A 20,312-nucleotide genomic window follows, 5' to 3' on the forward strand; every position below is an offset into this window, starting at 1 on the left:
GATATAAAAGGTCCTCAGTTAAGTGCTTGTCGGACACACCTGGATTCCCACAGTGCATTGTAGGAAGCTGCTCACTAACCTGTGGGCTACTGTCCATCCGTGGCCATCCGTGGAGGACCAGGAACCACTTGAGTTTCCTGGAGTGTGTTCGTTCTTGGAAACACTTTTCCTTCCTACGCCTCTGTCCCCTGACCTTGCAGGTTCCCCAGGAAGTTTCCCTATTCTTTCTGGAACTCAGATACAGCTTTGGAAGGGCACTGCCAATTCCAACCCTCAGTAATTAGGCTTTTTTTTAAACTTCATTTTCCTGAGCTTAGGGAGACACTGAGTACTCTTCTTTCAGAGCTAATCACAACAGAAGCTTTTGTTGGTACCTCACTAGGAAACAAGAAGGGCTGAGTAAGGGCCTCTGAGGACCATGGGGAAGTGCCTGGAAAGCTCCCATAGCCTAACTAGCCAGCAGCTAGCCAGTCTGGCCAGGCCTCCCAAAGTGAAAATGCTTTGTCCTAACCTCTACACAGTATAATGGAATCAAGTAGAGTCTTATAGGAACCCTAAACCAACTCAGATCCTTTCATGTTGAAAGTCATCTACTTCTACTGACTTCCCAGGCCCAGGAGAGCCACCTCCTGGGCAGAGCCTGCAGCCTGGGTCCCTGGAGATTCTCAGATGTGTTGTGTGGGTAGCCTGGTCTGTGATGCGGCCGAGTGACCTGCACCATCCTCTCGTGTCCATTTCAGGAGGCGTGCGCAGCCCTGCTGGACCAGTGCCTACACTATGTGCAGTCCAGGAGCCCCCACAGTGCTGCCGACAAGACCGCTGGTGGCATGAGCGTGGGCTTCTCCCCACTCTGCCCGCCCTCTGCAGCTGCCATGTCTGGCCCCAGCCCCAGCCTTGTGATCGATGGGAGAAGTCTGGCCTACGCCCTCGAGAAAAACCTGGAGGACAAATTCCTCTTCCTTGCTAAGCAGTGCCGGTCTGTCCTTTGTTGTCGCTCGACTCCCCTGCAGAAGAGCATGGTGGTGAAGCTGGTCAGGAGCAAGCTCAAGGCCATGACTCTGGCCATAGGCAAGTATCCAGGCCGAACAGCCCCCACCTCTGCAGCTGCTTCCTGTCAAAGCATCTTGAATTTCCTGCCCCTTCTACGCTATGCCATAGGATGGGAAAACGCTTCCTTGCTCTTTTTTCTATTTATAAAATCACACCTGGTACAATGAAACAGGCAGCCTGTTCCAAATATAAAGCTTGGATTTGAAAGCCACAAAATGTACTAGCAACAGATATAGCTACATATTAGGAAGTCAGTAATTCAATGGTGGTTGAAGAAGATGGAGCTTATTACTGTCTCCTGGGTGACAGAAGACTACTGTCCAGCAGCCTCGGCCACAGTGGAGCCCAGCACACTAAGCACGACCCCAGGCCAACTTAGGAAGAAGGCCCTTTACAGGTGCTTCTGATGGCCGTGAGCCGCCTGGAGTCCAAGGCTTCATCATGCTGCACGACCCAGCGACTCCATGGTGATCAGAATTCCCATCGCTTCTTGTCTGCTGAACTTTGTTTCAAGACAAGCATCTACCCTCCTAAGGTCTGAATAGTTGCTAAATTTTGTGTCATTTCCTTAAGGACTGTGCATCTAATGGTGGTTTTTCCTTGCAGACTGTTGGTCTGGAGAGCCTTCTCGGCCCCTCTTCCGTGCTGTATGGTGCTCACCTGTCTCCCCCAGGGGAGTGTCCCCACGTCTGATACAGGTCCAGCCTCCAGTGAGGTTCAGGGACTTGGCAGCGCCACCTGCTGGTGAGGGATGGGAGAGACTGCAGGTAGCCCAGGAAAAGAGATGATATGATCCCCGGGATCCCCCGATATCGATATCAAACAGTTTGTTTTCCCTGCATATAGAATGAACACCGGGGTGAGAGTTGGCTCTGAAATAAAGCATCCTCACCAATCAGTAATAGTTACTGTATTTTCTACAAAAGGTCTGTGACAGCCCCTCCTTGATGACGTAGGGATTGCAGCCCTGTCATACAGGACACCTCATCAGGATAGTTGAGGCCGGTGTTGAGCCCAGTCCTTAGCATGGTCGTCATGGAGACGGCCCTGCACATCCCCAGGGCCATGGTATCTGCTAAGGGGAGTGAGTGTGTGTTCATCTGTGGCCCCTTGGTTCAGGCTAAGACAGGCAGCTCTTCTGTGGCCCCTCCTCAGGAAGGCTGTCTCAGGACCACCTTTGCCCTCATGTGCCTGGAGAGGCCTTTAGGGCTCTCTGAGCAAGTGTTGGAGGGAGAAGCTGAGGAGTCTGCAGGCTGGGTCTGCACCCTTACCGATAACTTTGCTCCTGTGTAACATGAGGACAGTGCCCCCCAGTGGGGCTGGTGTAAGACCTGAATGATAAAGCACATTTTCACTGCCTGGTCAGTGCCTGCTCAGCCACTGAATCACTGATGTGTGGCATTCATTTAGGAAAACAGAGGTAGAGCTTGGCTGGTTAGAAAGAAAAGAAAAAAACAAAATAGAAACTCAAAAGGGAAAGGGAAAGTAAGGACCAATCAACTTTAGTTCATTTCTTTCTATGAATTAAAGCATGGATGTGACCTAGTCCTGGGCATCCAGCAGCTAATAATCCAGAGAACATCATTGTCTACATATCTCATTTTGAATGGGACGTTCTGGAAAAAACTGCAGAGGTTATTGCTTCACAGAATTTCGATTTGACAAATATTGACTCATCACCCGTGTGTTGGGCCCAGTGCAATAAAGAACAGAGGAATCACAAGGGAGAGATGTCCTATAGCCATGGTCTGAGATACTCTGACTTTATGTATCTACACTTTTTGCATATTTGAAATTTGGGAGGTACTCGGTGATGTGGGCCCTTCTGCTGCCTTGTTCCAAGAACGGTCACTATCACTGAATGACAGTGACTTTAAGTCTGCTTGCCTTTCACTAAAGGTGTCCAGAGCTCTGACCTATACCCTATATTCCTACACATTTTCTGTGACTGAATAAGTAGACGGTCTCCTTTATCACATGCTCAAAGAGCCCAAGGGTGGGCGCAGTAGCTAATGAGTTAGCTGAACACTGATGTACAAAAAGAGCTCCACAGTTTGTTTGGGCAGAGTTTAACCTCCTTCGTTCAGTTTAGAAAACCACTCACCTGAGTATGAATTGGAGTAGCCTTGACTGACATGTGACAAAGTCTGGAGTGGTTCAGGAAACAGCAATGAAGGTGGTGGTCATATCTCTCCCTGTGCTGGATGCCACGTGAAGGGCTCTATTGGTGTATGAGCCAGTAGCTTGGAACGTGTACTAACTAGAAAGGGACACGCTGGCCACCGCTTGGAAATACCTCCTGGTGTGGCTGGTGGGTGCAAGCCTCCCACTAGGCTCTTTCTGGCTGCATAACTTGGCTCCCCGAAGGCAGACTCTGCACTGCCTCTTCCTCACTCCTCCCCAGGACCCTTCACAGGACCCAGCTTACCGAGAACCCATGAAGATCCATCAAGCTGATTTGATTCTGTGCATCTCAACTCAAATGATTCTTCCTGCCCGTGCTGTTTCTAGGAGATGGAGCCAATGACGTCAGCATGATCCAGGTGGCAGACGTGGGCGTGGGACTCTCAGGCCAGGAGGGCATGCAGGTAAAGACCAAAGGGGCTGTCCTGGGTGACCAAGGGGTCCTCACACTGTGAGCTGTGCTGGCCTTCTTGTGGGCTCTGTGCCGCAGAGCTAAAGGGTTGGACTTCAGTACAACTGGTGCTCTCCTTCTGCTAAGCCAGTGGTAGGAGACCAGCTCTTCATGTTTATGAAGCCATGTGCAGTGAATGTGTCTATTAGTGTATTTCTGTGAAAAGGTGGGATGGAGCGAGGCATGGTGAGTCATCGCCTTTTCTCTGGCTGTCAGTGGTTCGTCCCTCAAAGGCATTTTTTACTGCTCCTGAACATTAGTGATACCATTTGAAGAATGGACTTTGCTGTAGGACTGTTGTATCCTGGTGTCACTATAAAGGTGGAGTGCTGCCATCCTTGCTCATGTGAAAATTTATTTCTGCATTTTTCATTTGCCACTGTGTTGGTTCTTGACATGTGATCCAGACGATGAACAAATGAGTTCATTAAAAATGTACTTCTTGGGCTTCCTTGGTGGTGCAGTGGTTGAGAGTCTGCCTGCCGATGCAGGGGACGCGGGTTTGTGCCCCGGTCCTGGAGGATCCCACATGCCGCGGAGCAGCTGGGCCCGTGAGCCATGGCCACTGGGCCTGCGCGTCCGGAGCCTGTGCTCCGCAACGGGAGAGACCACAACAGTAAGAGGTCTGCGTGCCGCAAAAAAAAAAAAAAAAAAAAAAAAAAAAGTACTTCTTAGGACTTCCCTGGCAGTCCAGTGGTTAAGATTTCGCCTTCCAACGCAGGGGGTGTGGGTTCGATCCCTGGTCGGGGAGCTAAGATCACACATGGCTCATGGCCAAAAAAACCAAAAACAAAACAGAAGCAATATTGTAACAAATTCAATAAAGACTTTTAAAAAAATGGTCCACATCAAAAAAACAAATCTAAAACGAAAAAGATGTACTTCTTTTGGATGTAACATTACAAAAATTGCCGACATTTGATTAACTTTGAGTCACAGTGTTTTTTAACTTGGTGGAGACTTTCAGGAACAATCTATCCAGTTGTCTTCTTTTAAAAATCAGCATGTTGGTCACTGGTCATTGGTCGATCTCATTGATGCATTCAGTCAGTAATTAGCTATTGAACTCTCATGTGCCATGCTTGTGCAGGCTTGTTGATTTTCTCACTTGACACTGAAATCGCAGCAAAATGGAAAGTCCTGAGCCAGAAGCACGGTCGCTCCATCTTGGGCCCATCCTCAGCATCTTCTTACTCTCCTACTGCCCGTCCTCTGACTTGTGTTACCTTATTGTACATTTTCCTTCCTCCATGAAATTGAAAATAGAGCCCAGCTTGGACTCATCCGTGCCTCTTCATGGTGCCATGTACATGCGGGAAGCTCAAAACACATCTGTTGAATGAATGAACAAAATAGTTAATTCCTTCTGATTTTTTCAGCATTGCCTCCTTTGCATTCATTTCCTAGAGTGAAAAGCTACCCAGGGCAGTGCTTGTAAACCACATATGCAGAGAAATGCACCCAGTGAATCCACTTTGTATCAGAGTCTCTAAGGTTGAGCATGTGGGTGAGGAGGGCCGTGAGCTGCCCCCACTGCATGGCCTCAGGGCAGGAGCCAGAGGGGTCTATGAGCCATGAAAGAGGTGTGGGGATCAGCCAAGCTGTATTGAGACTTGGCTTTGAGTGGACGTGACTTCTGCGTGGGGTGTTACTGGATGCTTCTGTATTGTTTAAAGCTATACTTCTTTTTTAAGGGCACATTATGTAAGATGGCAGTAAGACTGGACACCTTTTCTTACTGCTCTAAGGGCTCAGGTTACCCAGGGGAATGTGGCCCTGTTTGCATGTTAGTCAGTCTGATAAGCAAAGGGACATTGTGCAGAGCTCTCTGGGAGATGCACTTTGTGGGGCGCTGTGGCCACAGGGACCCAAGGAGTCCAAGCTGCATCCCTGAGGAAGAGTGAGGGTGATTGCAGCTCCCCAGCTCAGCCAAGGTGGGAAGGGTGTCCAGGGCAGAGAGACAGAGGGAACCAAGGAGATTCTGTAGCTCTTAGGTGCTCAGTCTTTGTAGAGTCTTCTGGTCAACGATGTTTGTTGAGTGCCCCATGGGCCAAGCACTGACTGGGAACTAGGGCTGCAGGGTGATCACAACATCTACCGTCCTAGCTCTCATGGGATGTTCAGAAAGTCCAGAGAGGGAAGACAGAGAAGTATTTTAAACTTACACCAGTAGTCATAATTGTAGTGAGTGCTGTGAAAGAGAAAACTAGTTTCCCTGTTGAGGATGTGATGGGAGGCTCTAACCCAGCTGGGAGCATTGGGGAGGCTTCCTTGATGGAGGAACAAGCAGTGTGTTTGGGGTGTGGAGGTGGAAAGTTGTGGCCAAAGGCTGGAGAAGCAGGTAAGGCCTGGAAGGAAGGATCTATCTGCAGTTTTCAAGAGTCGGGGCTGCTTCTCAAAGACCCCCTGGGCCTCTCCTTAACTCTGTTTAACAACCCTTTGAGTTTTTAGACTGACTCCATTGAGGACAGGGACCCTGTGTGATGGTGTCTGTCTCCAAGTCTATGCCTGGCAACTGGAGGGTCTTAATACATGATTTTTGAGGGGATGAATCATGGAATAAATGAAGGAAGGTAGAAAAGATGCACAAAACCCTTGACTCCTACATGTTGACAGGAAGAGGAGTAAAGACATTATTTGCTTTCAGATCCTTGTGTTTGGGTTCAGAAAGCAGACATTCTAAGGCTTCATTCTTTTCTGTCATGCACAACGATGTTATTCTGTTGCACAGATGGGACAACATCATCACCTACTCTTTTCCAGGTGTTGTTTAAGGAAGTCCATAAAATTTGAAAAGCAGACTTAACATTTTTGTGTGGAATAACCCTCAAAGATAAGCAGAAATGTATGGAAAAGAAAGCATGGAAAAGAAAAAGCAAAAACTTTAAAAATCCATCATTACATATATTTGAAATCTTAAGTGAGTCCTCTAGGGTGATATCCCTAAACTAGAGTGTTGTTTAGATTGGATTTTTCTTAAATGCAGGCATTCATCAGGGAGACAGTGGTACAGCCAGCTCAGACTGGATTTCTCCGTCCATTTTGTGCCTTGTGTTTGGGGGGAGATGAGACAGACATTAGGCGCAGTGAAGGGGCACCAGTAACGGGAACTCTCTCCCTTTCAAGGCAGTGATGGCCAGCGACTTTGCGGTGCCCAAATTCCGATACCTCGAGAGGCTCTTGATCGTTCATGGACACTGGTGCTATTCCCGACTTGCCAACATGGTGCTGTACTTCTTCTACAAAAACACAGTACGTATTTGGTGCCAGAGTCAAGGATTTTTGATGTGAAAGGCCTGAGATTCACAGGACCATCACCTGAACATGGCCGGAGGGCTACCCCACAGCCTCCCATTGGTCCCACCCTCCTTGACCTTTGTGGATTTTCCCCAGGCCTGGCCTGGCGTTGTACCCTGCAGGCTCAGAAGTCTTAACTCACCTGCACCTCTGAGGATAGAAACAGGTAGATCCAAGGAGAACATCCACTTGGAGCTTTATAATAAGAAGTAGAGTGACCATGAGGTCCAGGGGTTTGCATGAGATCATCAGCCAGTGAGTGGCTGAGGCTACATTCAGCCCCCATCCATCTGACTCCAGCTTCCAAGCCCTTGACCACTCTGTCCCTTGGTCTCTAAGGAGTGGTCTGCCGAGGTGCCCACAGACAGCAGTGCTCTGATTGGTGCTCTCTCCAGAGCAGGCAGGGGATCAGAAGATAAGCAGGAGTGTGATTGGCAGTCCTGGGTCAGCATGCGAGGACTCAGCCAGGCTTTGATCCTGATACTGAGCAGTCTTCGAGAAGCCTTTCCTCGTTCCCCTGGCCGACATGAATATACATACTCCTATGGCTGCATTGTTGCTTCTGTATTTGTCAACAATAGGCATCGTCACATTTTACCATAGTTTTCTATTCAGGGTACTTCCACACTAGACATTGACGCTCTACTACAACTTACTACACTCTACTACAACACCTAGTCCACTGCACCGTCTCAATAAATATGCAAATAAAATAATTTCACTTGTAAATCCAAGATTAACATGGACTGTCCAGGGACTTCCCTGGTGGTGCAGTGGTTAAGAATCCACCTGCCAATGCAAAGGACACGGGTTCGAGCCCTGGTCTGGGAAGATCCTACATGCTGCTGAGCAACTAAGCCCGTGTGCCACAGCTACTGAGCCTGTGCTGTAGAGCCTGCGAGCCACAACTACTGGAGCCCGCGTGCCACAACTACTGAAACCCACACGCCTAGAGCCCATGTTCTGCAACAAGAGAAGCCACCTCAATGAGAAGTCTGTGCACTGCAACGAAGAGTAGCCCCTGCTCACCACAACTAGAGAAAGCCTGCACGCAGCAACAAAGACCCAATGCACCCCCAACATTAATTAATTTTTTCTAAAAAGAAAAGATTGTTCAGAACCAGTGAATGAAGCATGTGAAGTGATAAAAATTTGATTGTGACCTAAACTGATTTCATAGAAAATTGTTTATTCAGATACAAATGGGCTTTGATATAGCAATTATGGCATTGAAGCTTTGGGGTCCAGATTTAATAAAGTAGAAACAATCGGTAAAAAAATGCGCCCACCCTGGGCCAGTGGGAAGGGGATGCCAGCAGGCACCCTCTCTGGCCAGCTCAGTCTGTAGTTGACCCTTCAGTTAGGGCATTCCCAGACCTGGCTGGCTCAGGACAATTCTGTCTCTCCAGGGACTCTGATCCAGGGCCCTGGTCCATTCCCTGTTGACCCGAACATTTAAATCTTTCTGTATGGCAGCCATAGTCCTCCAGGCTGGACCACATGGCCATTTCAAGACCCTACCCTACTTGTAAGTGAGGTATAGACGTTCTGCTGAGAAGTTGCTGGATTGCTACTTGTCCGTCTTGCCTCTGATAGCTTGTGGTTGAATGTACAAACAAGGAGACAAAGTAAATAAACTCTTGGGGTAACTGACTCTGCCGAGTAGTCCCATAAACCTACCCTGCTGAAATCCACAGCTCCAAAGTCAAGATCATCCTGTAGTCTTCTGAAACAAAATCAAATAAATTAAAAGTTTTATTTGTTTATTTCTAATTCCATTTTAAATCTCCATGTTCACTCTGAACTACCATCAGGACAGCTCTTGTGCATGTTCTTATAGTTTGTTCCAGACGCTTAGACCCACCTTTCTTTTCCCATCTCCCACCTCCTCACTCTCACCCATTATTCTGAAATGTCTTATAGCAAATTAATACAGATATTCAGGACCAATCATGGCATGTCTAATTTTATAAGTTGGGTCTTGGAAATAAATTGAGATTGGGTTCTGCCTGGGACTCAATCCACACAAGGATGTGCCGTGCTGTCCCTGTCCTTGTCAGATCACTCCCTTTTTTCTGACTGCATGGCATTGCTTCCCTAGCACCCCCCCTCCCCACCAAGCACACAGTTGCAAACCTGGAGGGTCCCAGCTCCCAAGGGTGTAGGAGGGTGCTTTGAGTAAAGGTGAGCGGGGCTGGGCAGGGTGGAATCCTAGCCCCGTTTCTTTAGTTCATTAGCTGTGCAATCTGGAGCGAGTTATTTGCCTTCTGTGGATTTTGTTTTCTTTATCTGAAAACAAAACAAAATGGAACACGTGAATTGAACTCTGCTCTCTGTAATTCCTAATGAAAAGTTCTCAGATTGAGGGGATGGCATTCAATATTTCAGTTGCAGACGAGGCCCAGAGTGGCCGCCTGCAATGGTCACTGGCTCCTGCCTGCCACGGTGAATCTGTCCTCACGGAGGGGACAAGGAAGGAGAAGGGGTCCCTGTTTTTATTCTGTATAAGATGCAAGGCCTCTGTTAACAAGTACTTAATCTACTTGAGAAATTCGAGGATAATCACTCTGCCTCCCAAAGTGAGAAATTCATTAGTTTTAGGAATAAGTTGGCCTTCCTTCCAGTAAGGAGCAGAGAAGAAAACTTTCCATAGCAACAGTGGTTTGGGGAGAAGGCTTTTGGGTACTGCAGTAAAAAAAAAAAAAAAAGTCTCAGGTATCTAAGTACTTTTCCTCCTCTTTGTCTGACTCCACTTGCTCACTGATGAGTCATTAGGCTGTGCCTGAGGAGGTGGCAGAAAGAAAAGCAGGCGTGGGTGTGAAAAAGGGAAGAAAGTCAATGAAAAAGCCAAGTTTGTCAGTTTTCAGGGTGGAGGGGAAAAGTTGCATTAAGTCATAGATTAAAACAAGTCCTGGAGGATCTGTGTCATTAGAGATGATATCAGTGTAGACTATCATTTTTTCTGATCTTTGGAACAAGCCATTTTCAGGTCAGGAAACCCGAGCTCAGAGAGGTTAAGTGACTGTGTCAAGGTCAGAAATGTGCACAGCGGCAGCTCCAGAGCCCACACCCAGGCCGTTGTATGCGGTGCACAGCAGAGAATGTTCTTCCACCATGGCTCCTCCAGGCCACGAGTGGTTGAACAAGTTGGGTTTGTTACTCATACAATGACCATAGTCCAGTCGTTTGACATCTTGGACCTCAGTTTACTTTCCTCTAAATGAGGTGAGCACACTGGCCCTGCTTGAGCCTCAAACAAAGGAAATAGCCGTCCTGCCGACAGTAACGACCACAAAGCACTGATGAGCATCTCAGCGTGCAGGAAGCTCTTGTGAGTACTTGAAGGTGCATTAGTCATTAATCTTCACCACAACCCCACAGCTACGTACCATTGGTGTGCCTATTTCACGGACAAGGTCACTGAGGCAGACAGGGGCTAAATGGTCTGTGCCAGGTTGCACAGCTAATAAGTGTAGGAATGCTTTGCAATTGCTAACCTTCCATGCGCTCCATAAAACATCAGGCCATGGATGTTCAGTGATCAAGTAATAGTGGGAAGAGGTCCACCCAGCTCCTACTGCGCATGGGAGGAGGCTTTTCCACCTCTCTGGACCTCACTTTCCTGTTCAGCATAGCTGTAGGGACCAGCGATAATGCCTGTAGCTCACTCACCAACAGAGTGCCCAGCAGATACCAGGGCTCAGTCAAGGCAGTGATGTTGGTGTCACCATCAACTTTACCGCCATGCTTGTGTGTGTCCTCCCCTCCATGCGAGTCAATAATTGCACACTGTTCCTCATTAAAAGAGGGAGGCAGGATCCAGGGTGTAGCCCAGGTAGGTTTGGTTTAGTGCCACAGAGAGGAGCACAAGGAAAGAAGCCTCATGATGGGTGAGGTATCCAGCCAGCCCTCTTGAGAGGGGAGCCACCCTAGACCCTGCCAGACCTTTGTTTTGTTTTCTCTTATGATCTGTGGCATTTGGGCCCAAGACTCCATCCCTCCAAGGGCTGTTGGTGAGAATTCCCAGCTTCCAATGCTGGTCTTTGATGCTCGAGGGATCGAGGAGGGAGGAGAAGGGGGAGGGAGAGACAGAGGGCACCAAAGTGAGGACTGTCTTTGGAGACAATTTCTGCCTATAAATTCAGTCTTTACAGTCAGACTCTGCAAAGCCCTCAGCTCCCTTGGACAAGATTCTGCAGGGCAGCTGAGAATTGCTTGTTCCCACTCTTCCCTTGATCGCAGATGTTCGTGGGCCTCCTGTTTTGGTTCCAGTTTTACTGTGGCTTCTCTGCATCCGCCATGATTGACCAGTGGTATCTGATCTTCTTTAATCTGCTCTTCTCATCGCTTCCCCAGCTTGTGACTGGGGTGCTGGACAAGGACGTGCCGGCTGACGTGCTGCTGACCAAGCCACAGCTCTACAAGAGCGGCCAGAACATGGAGGTGAAGCTCCCTTTCCCCCCACCCCATCTCCTGGCCCTCCACGCTCCACATCCAGCTCCTGGAAAGTTCAGGTCCCCACACCTGCCTTTAAATGGACACCCTGGGCAGACAGAGAAAAACAAATATCATATGATATCACTCATGTAGAGTCCAATTTTAAAAAATGATATAAATGCACTTATTTACAAAACAGAAACAGACTCTCAGATTTCGAAGACAAACTTATAGTTACCAAAGGGGAAACATTGGCGGGGAGTGATAAATTAGGAGCTTGGGATTAACATACACACACTACCATATATAAAATAGAGAACCAACAAGGACCTACTGTATAGCACAGGGAACTCTACTCAATATTCTGTAATAACCTATATGGGTAAAGAATCTGAAAAAGAATATATATACGTATAAGTAAATCACTTTGCTGTACACCTGAAACTAACACAACATCATACATCAACTGTACTCCAATAAAATTTTAAAAATAAAATAAAATCTTCCAAGAAAAAAATGGACACTGTGGAACAAACAATTAAAATTCTAGAATCTGACCAGTGGGAGGAAAACAAAGAATTCTGTCTCTTGACTGCAATGCATTTATTTAAGTAGAGAGTTGATTGGTTGTGGTGATGGTATCGGGGTGTATGTATGTGCCCAAACCCATCGAAATGTATACATTTAAAGTGTGTGGTTTTTGTATATCAATTTACATAAAGCTTTTTGAAAAAAAAAAAAAAGAAGATTTTTTAAAAAGTATACTGAGGTGAAAACTGTCTTTACATCAGGAGTCTCCAGGAGCCCAAGGAAAGCCCGTTTGGAATCCAAGTCACGTGGGATGACTGCAGGCAGAGCAGAGATTTTTCTAAAACACCCCCAAAGAAATGTGATTTCCTTTGAATGGGGATTAATGGGAAAATAAACCCTTAGGGAAACCCTGAGAAGAACAAGTGAACACAAACAGATGATGTAAAATACATGTTTACATCAATACATCACATAGATTGACGTGCTAATTACCAGCTGTTCCTAGCTGGCCATTAAAGAAAGCCCTGTGAGTGCTTCTCTTGGGCTGGTTGGAATTATTATACGAGTGCCCAGGGAACAGATCCCCGCATATCCCACAATGGTCTCTCATTCGGAACTGATTTACTGAAGAGTGGACTTCCCCACAGGCAGCCTGGGGTAGGTAGGGGCTGCTTAGGGTCAGGTAGATGAAGAGGGCCTCCGCTTGTCACCTGTCACCTGGGGGAACTCTTGCATTCAGCCAGGCCTCACGTCCTAGGTGGCCACAGGGAGTTTGTCCTGGGGACAAACCAGAAGGGCCTGGCTTTCGTAAGTGCTCAGTAAACGCTCATCCTGCCTGCTCTGCGTGTCCTGCGTCCTGAGTCCTGCGGGCCAGTGCTGGCACCAGCAGCTCAGAACTCCGCAGTGCCAGATACAGATTGGGGCATCCAGATAAGGAAGACTTGATTAGTCTGTTTCAAAGTCATTTTTTGCCCATGGTAGACAGCTTTTTGATTTTAACATTAGGAAACACCCATGATCTAATTTTAAAATAACTCACTATTAAGAAATATTCTAGCGGGTCCACCAACGGAGGGAAGCAAAGCCCTGACAAAGTAGATGGCTCAGGTTGGGGCACATGCCGGAATTTCATGCACTAGTCCCTATCTAGGGAAATTCCTTATGGGATTTAGAAAGCATTTTCATCTTTCTGCTGTTGACTGAGAATGCTGTAGCAGGCCTTGTGGGCACAAATGCTCACAGTGACTTACTCAGCCCCATGTGCCCCTGTAGGCCTTTCTGTAGTGTTTTTTCGCCAGCCCTCCACACTCCAGGATCTCCCTCTCCAAAGTCCTGAATTAGCAGGTGTCCCTGGGGTGCTTGACTTGTGCCTTCCTGGCCCCCGTAGGTGACGGAAAACCATTTGAAGAGATGAGGCCTTTCCTGTAATCTCCGTGCTTGTTTTTGTGTCTCAGGAATATCGGCCTCGTACGTTCTGGTTGAACATGGCTGATGCTGCCTTCCAGAGCCTGGTGTGTTTTTTCATTCCCTACCTGGTAAGTTGGCACCCGGCCCAGCCTTTCCCACCAGCTTTATCTGGCGACACACAGACACAGGACCTCGCTGTCTTTCAGGCCTACCACGACTCAGACACAGACATGTTCACCTGGGGGACCCCCATCACCGCCATCGCGCTGTTCACCTTCCTCCTGCACCTGGGTATAGAAACCAAGACCTGGGTGAGAGTTGTGGGCCTGAACAAGAAGGGGGCTGGTCTGCGATCTGCTTACTTCCGTGCACATTCTGTGAGATTGAGCAGAGATTTGAGTTGGGGGCTGGGGGGGACTGCAAAGCTGGCCTCACTGTGATGAGAACAAAAGCAGATGCACAGGCCGGCCATGCACACGTAAGCCCAGGGTGTGGGAGCAGCACTTATCCCGGGCAGTGCTGGGCTCCTGCCTGCCTGAGCCCCTCCACCCCAGCTCTCCTTCCCCGTCCTTCCCTTGGCACCTGACTTCCATCTCCCCACTTGTGTTCAGGCCGGCCCACCAGTTCTCAAGGCTCCATGCCCCACCGACCACCCTGTTCCCACTACGCCCTCTTACATCCTCCACTTGCAGAGGACCAGTGCATTTTTGTTGAGATAAAAGCCATTTCTTTTTCCCCCTCAGACCTGGCTCAACTGGATGGCTTGTGGCTTCAGTATACTTTTATTTTTCACCGTGGCTTTGATTTATAATGCTTCCTGTGCAATGTGCTACCCTCCATCCAACCCCTATTGGACCATGCAGACATTAATGGGCGACCCTGTGTTTTACTTCATTTGTCTCATAGCACCCGTCGCCGCGCTGCTGCCCAGGTGGGTATCAGGGACAGTGGCCTTTGGGTCCCACGTGGGCTCTGACAGCATTCTCCTTTGTTGTGTTCCTGTACCATTCAAGTCTCAGAAGCTCAAAGGCCCCACTGCAGCAATAGCTGACTGTGTTCTATATGTTCTTTCCAGATTGTTTTTCAAAGCCCTGCAGAGGAGCCTTTTCCCCACCCAACTGCAGCTGGGACGCCAGTTGGTTAGAAGGTCCCCCAGGAAACTCAGGGCTCCCAAAGAGACCTTTGCTCAGGGACACCTCCCAGGAGAACCGAGGACGGAACCGTCAGAACAGAGGAGCATCAGTGCCTCGGGGTCCTTCTCCCAGGACTGTAGCTCGCAGGTGTTTTGGCATGCACAGCAGTCGTCCTGCTCTCCAGAGGCCAGCGGGGAGCCCAGCGTGGTGGACATGGGCATGTCTCTGAGGGAGGACACCCTGCTGGAAGGGCTGGGCAGCCAGACCCCAGGGTCCTCCTCACCAAGGGAGGTGATCCCGGAAGGCTGTCCAGGGGACTCCAAGATGAAACCCACAAGTGCCAGCAGAGCAGCTGCCCTGTCGTCCATCTTCAGCCTGCCCAGCCTCAGCTCACTCAACTGGATTTCCTCCCTCTCCCTGGTCAGCGGGCTGGGAAGTGTCCTACAGTTCTCCCGAAGTGGTTTACAGATGGACAGGCGGGACGGCGAGTTCCTACCCAGCCCCCCGCAGCCAGACCAGGACCTGCGAGGCTTGAGTGGGCAGACCACGGACTACTTCTAGGACCTCCTTCCAGGGACTACAACTGGTGGTGGCAGTGGTGAAAACCTCAAAATGCTTTTTTTATAACATAGATGTTAATATTATTTATGTTTATTATTTGCACAGAAGAGTTCTAGTGAGATGTATTTTATATATTTCCAAGGCTAACACAGGAAATGAAAGGTACCAAAAAAGAAAGTTTATTTTTTAAAATTTCTAACTAGGGTATATTGAAAAGAAAAATAAGAGCTTTATCATATATAAAAGTTTAAAGAAGAGCGACACTTGAGAGGTGGGTTTAGATTTATTTTTTCATCTCATTTTATAAGAAAATGCAGTCTGATCGGTTTTCTTCAACATGTGTGATGTTTGCTTTCCCCTAGTGGAAATGCGTGTGAACACAGTGAACCCTGGGCGGGTGTGGACGATGTGAGGGGAGGTGACAGGCACGCACACGGCCCCAGCAGAGATCCCCACTGTCTGTCTCTCAATCCCACCACTGGGAGGGTGGACTCTGCTTCACCAGGAAAGGGAAAGTGAGAACTCTGGGGAAACACACATACACACACACACACACACACACACACACACGAAATTCATTCCAACATTCTACTCTATGCAGGCATTTGGTAAAGACCACCTGTAGGTATTATAGTTCCTATGTAGGGTCTCACCTGTTAAAATCATAACAAGCAATAAACAACCTTCACTTTGCAAAGAGAACGTTTCGGGTTGCCACTGTTGTGTGGTATTATTAATGCGTGACCTAATGTTACCGAATGCAAGTTCATGTGCTTGGTGCACAGTGAGGCCAAACAAACCAAAACATCAGAGTTTGGATCAGAGAAAAGCTCATTGCAGGGCTAAGCAAGAATGGGTAGCGCGTGCTCAAAAATACCCCAAACTCCCCAAAGGGTTTCAACAAAGCATTTTTAAAGGCCAGGTGAGAGAGGGACATTCCAGGGTCTGTGATCAGCTGTGCACAATTCTCTGATGGTGATCAATCTTTAGGGCTCACGATCATCAAGCATTAATTTCTTCCTTCTGGTGGTGGTACCAGCATCTGGAAAACTGAGGAAATATGCATCAGATACTATCATCTAGGTACTTCAGAGAGGAGCTATAGCAGAGAATATGGGGGAGGTGTCTGTCCTGGGAAGACCCCGCAGGGTCCTGCTCGGTTACACTGACAGAACATATTCTGAGTACTCCAGGGCACTTCCTCATGGCAAATTCTTTTAGACCCTGTGGAGGAAACAGCTGGGTGACATGCAAGCTGCACATTGGGACACTGTGACATGGGCTACACCAGCTCCCTGCACCAAGAGGCTGGGCTCTTTAGGTTTTTGTCTTATGAGTCATTACTTCTGTCTCTAAACAGAGAAAAAGAGAAGGAAAAGATTTATAAGAATCCAAGGCAGTTGTATAGCATTTACTCTTCAGAACCCTCTCTTTGACTTTGCCAGCCATTGTGAGTTGCCTGCTTGCTCAGCCTGGGGATGTGAAGTGAGCAGGGTGTGCTCCTGCTTAGGACTCCTGTGGCTGCCTGTCCCCGGAGCAGCGATGTGCAGAGGTTGGAGGATCTCAGGACTAAGAAGTTTCTGAGCACAGCATGCCAGTAATAATGGCTGGTTACCCAGCCTGTGTGGCTCATTGCATGTGACAGAAGATGCACCTCATCTGGTCAGATGGAAAGGGACGGCAGGCCTCATGTCTGCAAGGCCAGAGAGAAGGTGGGCTCCAGGGCAATTGAACATGCAACTCAGACCTGGGCTTTCCCCTTTCTCCCTGCACTCAGCTTTCTGGGATCAGCTTGATCCCAAGGCTGGCTCTGTTCTTGGTAATGACATGACTGGAACCATCCCAGGACATGTGCTCACATCATGCTCCAGAGGAGAGAGAGGGTGTCACTCTCCACATCCTGAGCAGAGTCTTGGTTTCCTTGACCTCATGTAGTTGCAGGATAGCCTTAAACCAGTTACTGGAAAATTGTGAGAATGTCCTGACGGGCTCCAGGTTGGAGCTGAGAAAGGTCCGCTTCCCTCCAAGTAACTGGGCTGCATGAGTGGATACTCAGGAATATCTGGGTCCTGTTAGTGGGGCAAGAGAGAAGAAGGAGTGGAGGGGCTTCAGCAGCCAGCAATGCCCAGGACTGAAAGTGGTGCTGTCCTAGCCCACCCCCTCCCGCCATGCCTGAGATTACCTCATGTTTTCTTGGAGCAACACATATGAAAAGAATTTCCCTGGGAAGATACACAGCTCTATCCTGAATTATCCTGAATTAAGGTAATGGTTGTTAGTACAAAGTACAAGAAGAACTAGACACCTATTTACCTGAGTATCTGAGAATTCAAAATGCCCCAGCTTCCAGATTTTCCTGCACTCACAATCTACCTTCTTTCCAAAGACATCTTTCTTCCATAGATACTTTCTCTTGGGAAATGGAATGATCCAGGAAGTGGCTTTGTGAATATGCCTACCAAGGCCATTTCAGAGAAAAAAGCATCATAAAGGGCATTGGCAGTTAGCTGCCCAAAGGATGAAGAATATTTATAGAAGCCTACAATAATATTATCACACGCAGCTAAGTTTGATCTCAAATGAACATACTACAGAGATGAACTCCATGATTATCTCAAAAGAACCCTGGGAAGTACATGTCACGTCACTCAATCCTAATTACAAATCCAAAATAAAGAAGACTGCCTCTGCTCTTGGTGACAAAATGGATGGACTAAGTATATGACATTATACAAAACCAATTTTAAGTTCTTGGAGGTGAGATCTGTGTCCTCTTCACCTTATACCCTTGGCAGTAGCATAGAACCTAGCTCTTAGAATGCACTCAGGAAATGTGTGGTGACCCCAAGAACTAATGTTTATGCTGAAACACTAAAGGCATTCCTGTTAGAATCAGAAATAAAGGAAAGTTGCTTGTTATAACCCAGTATTATTTAATATTTTTTGGAACTTCTGGGTAATGCAATAAGACATGAACTTTTAAAAAGAATGAATATTGGAATTAGAGACCAAATTTATCATTACTTACACATATTGAAACCGTGCACCTCAGATGGGACTTGAACCCGTGGGCCAGACTCAAACCCAGCCAAAACCCGGGTTGGGACTTGAACCCACTGTCTTTTAATTGAAATCACACACCTGATCTCAGGACTTAGTGAAGCTCAGGTTTTTTATGTCTCATGGCAAAAAGAATTCAGTGAGAGACAAAGTGATAGGTAAGAAGTGGATTTATTTAGAGAGAAACACTCCACAGATGGAGTGTGGGCCATCTCAGAAGGCGAGAGGCCCCGAAATATGTGGTGGTTAGTTTTTATGGGCTGGGTAATTTCATAGGCTAATGAGTGGGAGGATTAGTCTAACATTTTGGGGAAGGGACAGGGATTTCCAGGAATTGGGCCACCGTCCACTTTTTGACCTTTTATGGTCAGCCTGGAAACTGTCATGGCATTGGTGGGTGTGTCATTTAGTTAATGTATTATGATGAGCATATAATGAGGCTCAAGGTCTAGTGGAAGTCAAATCTTCTGCCATCTTGGACCTAGTTGTTTCTAACCAGTTAATGTCCTCGATGGCTATGCCATTCTTTTAAATGTTGTACCCTGCCCCCTTTCCTCCTCTTTCATTCCCCAGAGATTTTACTCCTATATTCTTCTGGGAAGTAGAGGGGCAACGGTCCATCTCTGTAACTGCTTCAAGTCTGAGTAGGGGGATCGATCCTGCCTGTCAGGGAGTAAAAATCTCTAGATGCTTGATCTAGGGACCCCAGGGACAGGACAGCTCCTTGTTTTAAGTTGGTATGGGCTGGAATCCTCGCACAGCCATCATCTTGATATGGAACTGTTGTGACTGTTTCCTTAGCCTTCCTATGAATCTTCTTGATGATGAAGTACTTTTTGTAACAGCATCAGAGTACAAAAATAGCCATCTATAAATGACAAAACACTTAAAAGGCATGATTAAACCTCTGATTACAGTGTAATTGATAAAGAAACTTGGTTACAATAACCAGAATTAGGAATGATTACATTTAACTTAACATACCAAATAATCTTAGGTAAGTATTTTTCTTTGAGATGCCTCAGGGGCCCTCTAAAGCATCCCAAAGTTAGCTGTAAATCAAAAGAACTAATTAAAATTTCATCTTTGGTGAGTTTGTCAAAAAGTTTTAAAATACTTGGTCAAATACCATCATAGGTCACTGTGAGACAATACTTATTCCTTAACCAAAGTTAAAAGAGGTCTCAAAAGCAAAAACAGGTCACTTAAAGGCAAAGAAATTTACATAATCTGTTATCAAAAGCAGCATTTCAAGAAAACTTTGCAGGGAGAAACCAAATCCAGTCTTGCCTCAGCCTACTCCCAACAAAATCCATTTGCCCAACTAAATTTAATCCTATCTTAGAAAATCCTGATCATGCACAACTCTTTTCAGTATTTTTTTTTATTCCTCACACCTTCTTTCATTGAAGACATACATCTTACTTGCCTTAAAAGTTTTTTTCACATCGAGTTAATTTTCTTACTGACAAATTTGCAATAGGAATAACATAAACTTGACCTTCAGTAAACCTAGGTACAACAGAAGAAGTATTATACTTAACATTGATGACTCTAAAGACGTGTCTATATTAATCAAACCAACAAGCTTAAGCTAGCTTTAATACCAGATATCCGTTCAGTACTGAATATTTCCCAGATCATGTGAACCTGAAATTCATTTGGCTGGTTTTCTTCACATTTATGAGTATTTATATAAGCACTTAATTTTAAAAGCCAATTAAATAGAGCTGTTTTATGAATTTTGGCAGTACCATACATCTATAACACATATATAGATAGGTACAAACAAAAACCTCATAGCTCCTGTCTCAAAATTTCAGCCATGAGTCAGGTACAAATATGTAAAACCCATCATTTACAGAAGAGATTGGATTCAAATTGGGCTTCTGGCAGATGAAACAAATCAAGGTCACCTGTCTAGATGGCGAAACTCTTTTTACTAATGTTTACAGAAAAGACACTTAGGATTTCTATTTATCCTTGACAAGTCATGTTCTAAATTACCCCCTTTTTCAAAATTTGTATTTTAAAAGATGGTGGAGATAAGTGTTCCTGGAGAAGACCAGGTAGAACATTTGTATCTTTGAGAAGGCACAGGCAATTTCCTCCTAGGATGACTTTTGTTCCCTTAAGGCCAGAAAAATTAATTTTTTCTTCTTTTCTTTTTTTTTTAAAAGTTATTTATCTATTTTTGGCTG

General features: G+C 46.7%; 1 protein-coding gene across 1 annotated transcript in view; it reads left to right on the top strand.

Moving 5' to 3' along the window:
• Positions 1-15,743, top strand: part of ATP10A (ATPase phospholipid transporting 10A (putative)) — a 173,981-nt gene extending 158,238 nt beyond the window's left edge. The window contains 9 exon segments of the mRNA XM_060003655.1: positions 741-1,068; positions 3,562-3,638; positions 6,812-6,937; positions 11,225-11,425; positions 13,405-13,485; positions 13,564-13,668; positions 14,101-14,288; positions 14,433-14,947; positions 14,950-15,743. Of these exon segments, the coding sequence (XP_059859638.1) occupies positions 741-1,068; positions 3,562-3,638; positions 6,812-6,937; positions 11,225-11,425; positions 13,405-13,485; positions 13,564-13,668; positions 14,101-14,288; positions 14,433-14,947; positions 14,950-15,092 (1,764 nt within the window). The 3' untranslated portion in view covers positions 15,093-15,743.
• The last annotated feature ends 4,569 nt before the right edge of the window (positions 15,744-20,312 follow it).

Source organism: Delphinus delphis, chromosome 2, assembly GCF_949987515.2.
Source record: "Delphinus delphis chromosome 2, mDelDel1.2, whole genome shotgun sequence".
Taxonomy (NCBI): domain Eukaryota; kingdom Metazoa; phylum Chordata; class Mammalia; order Artiodactyla; family Delphinidae; genus Delphinus; species Delphinus delphis.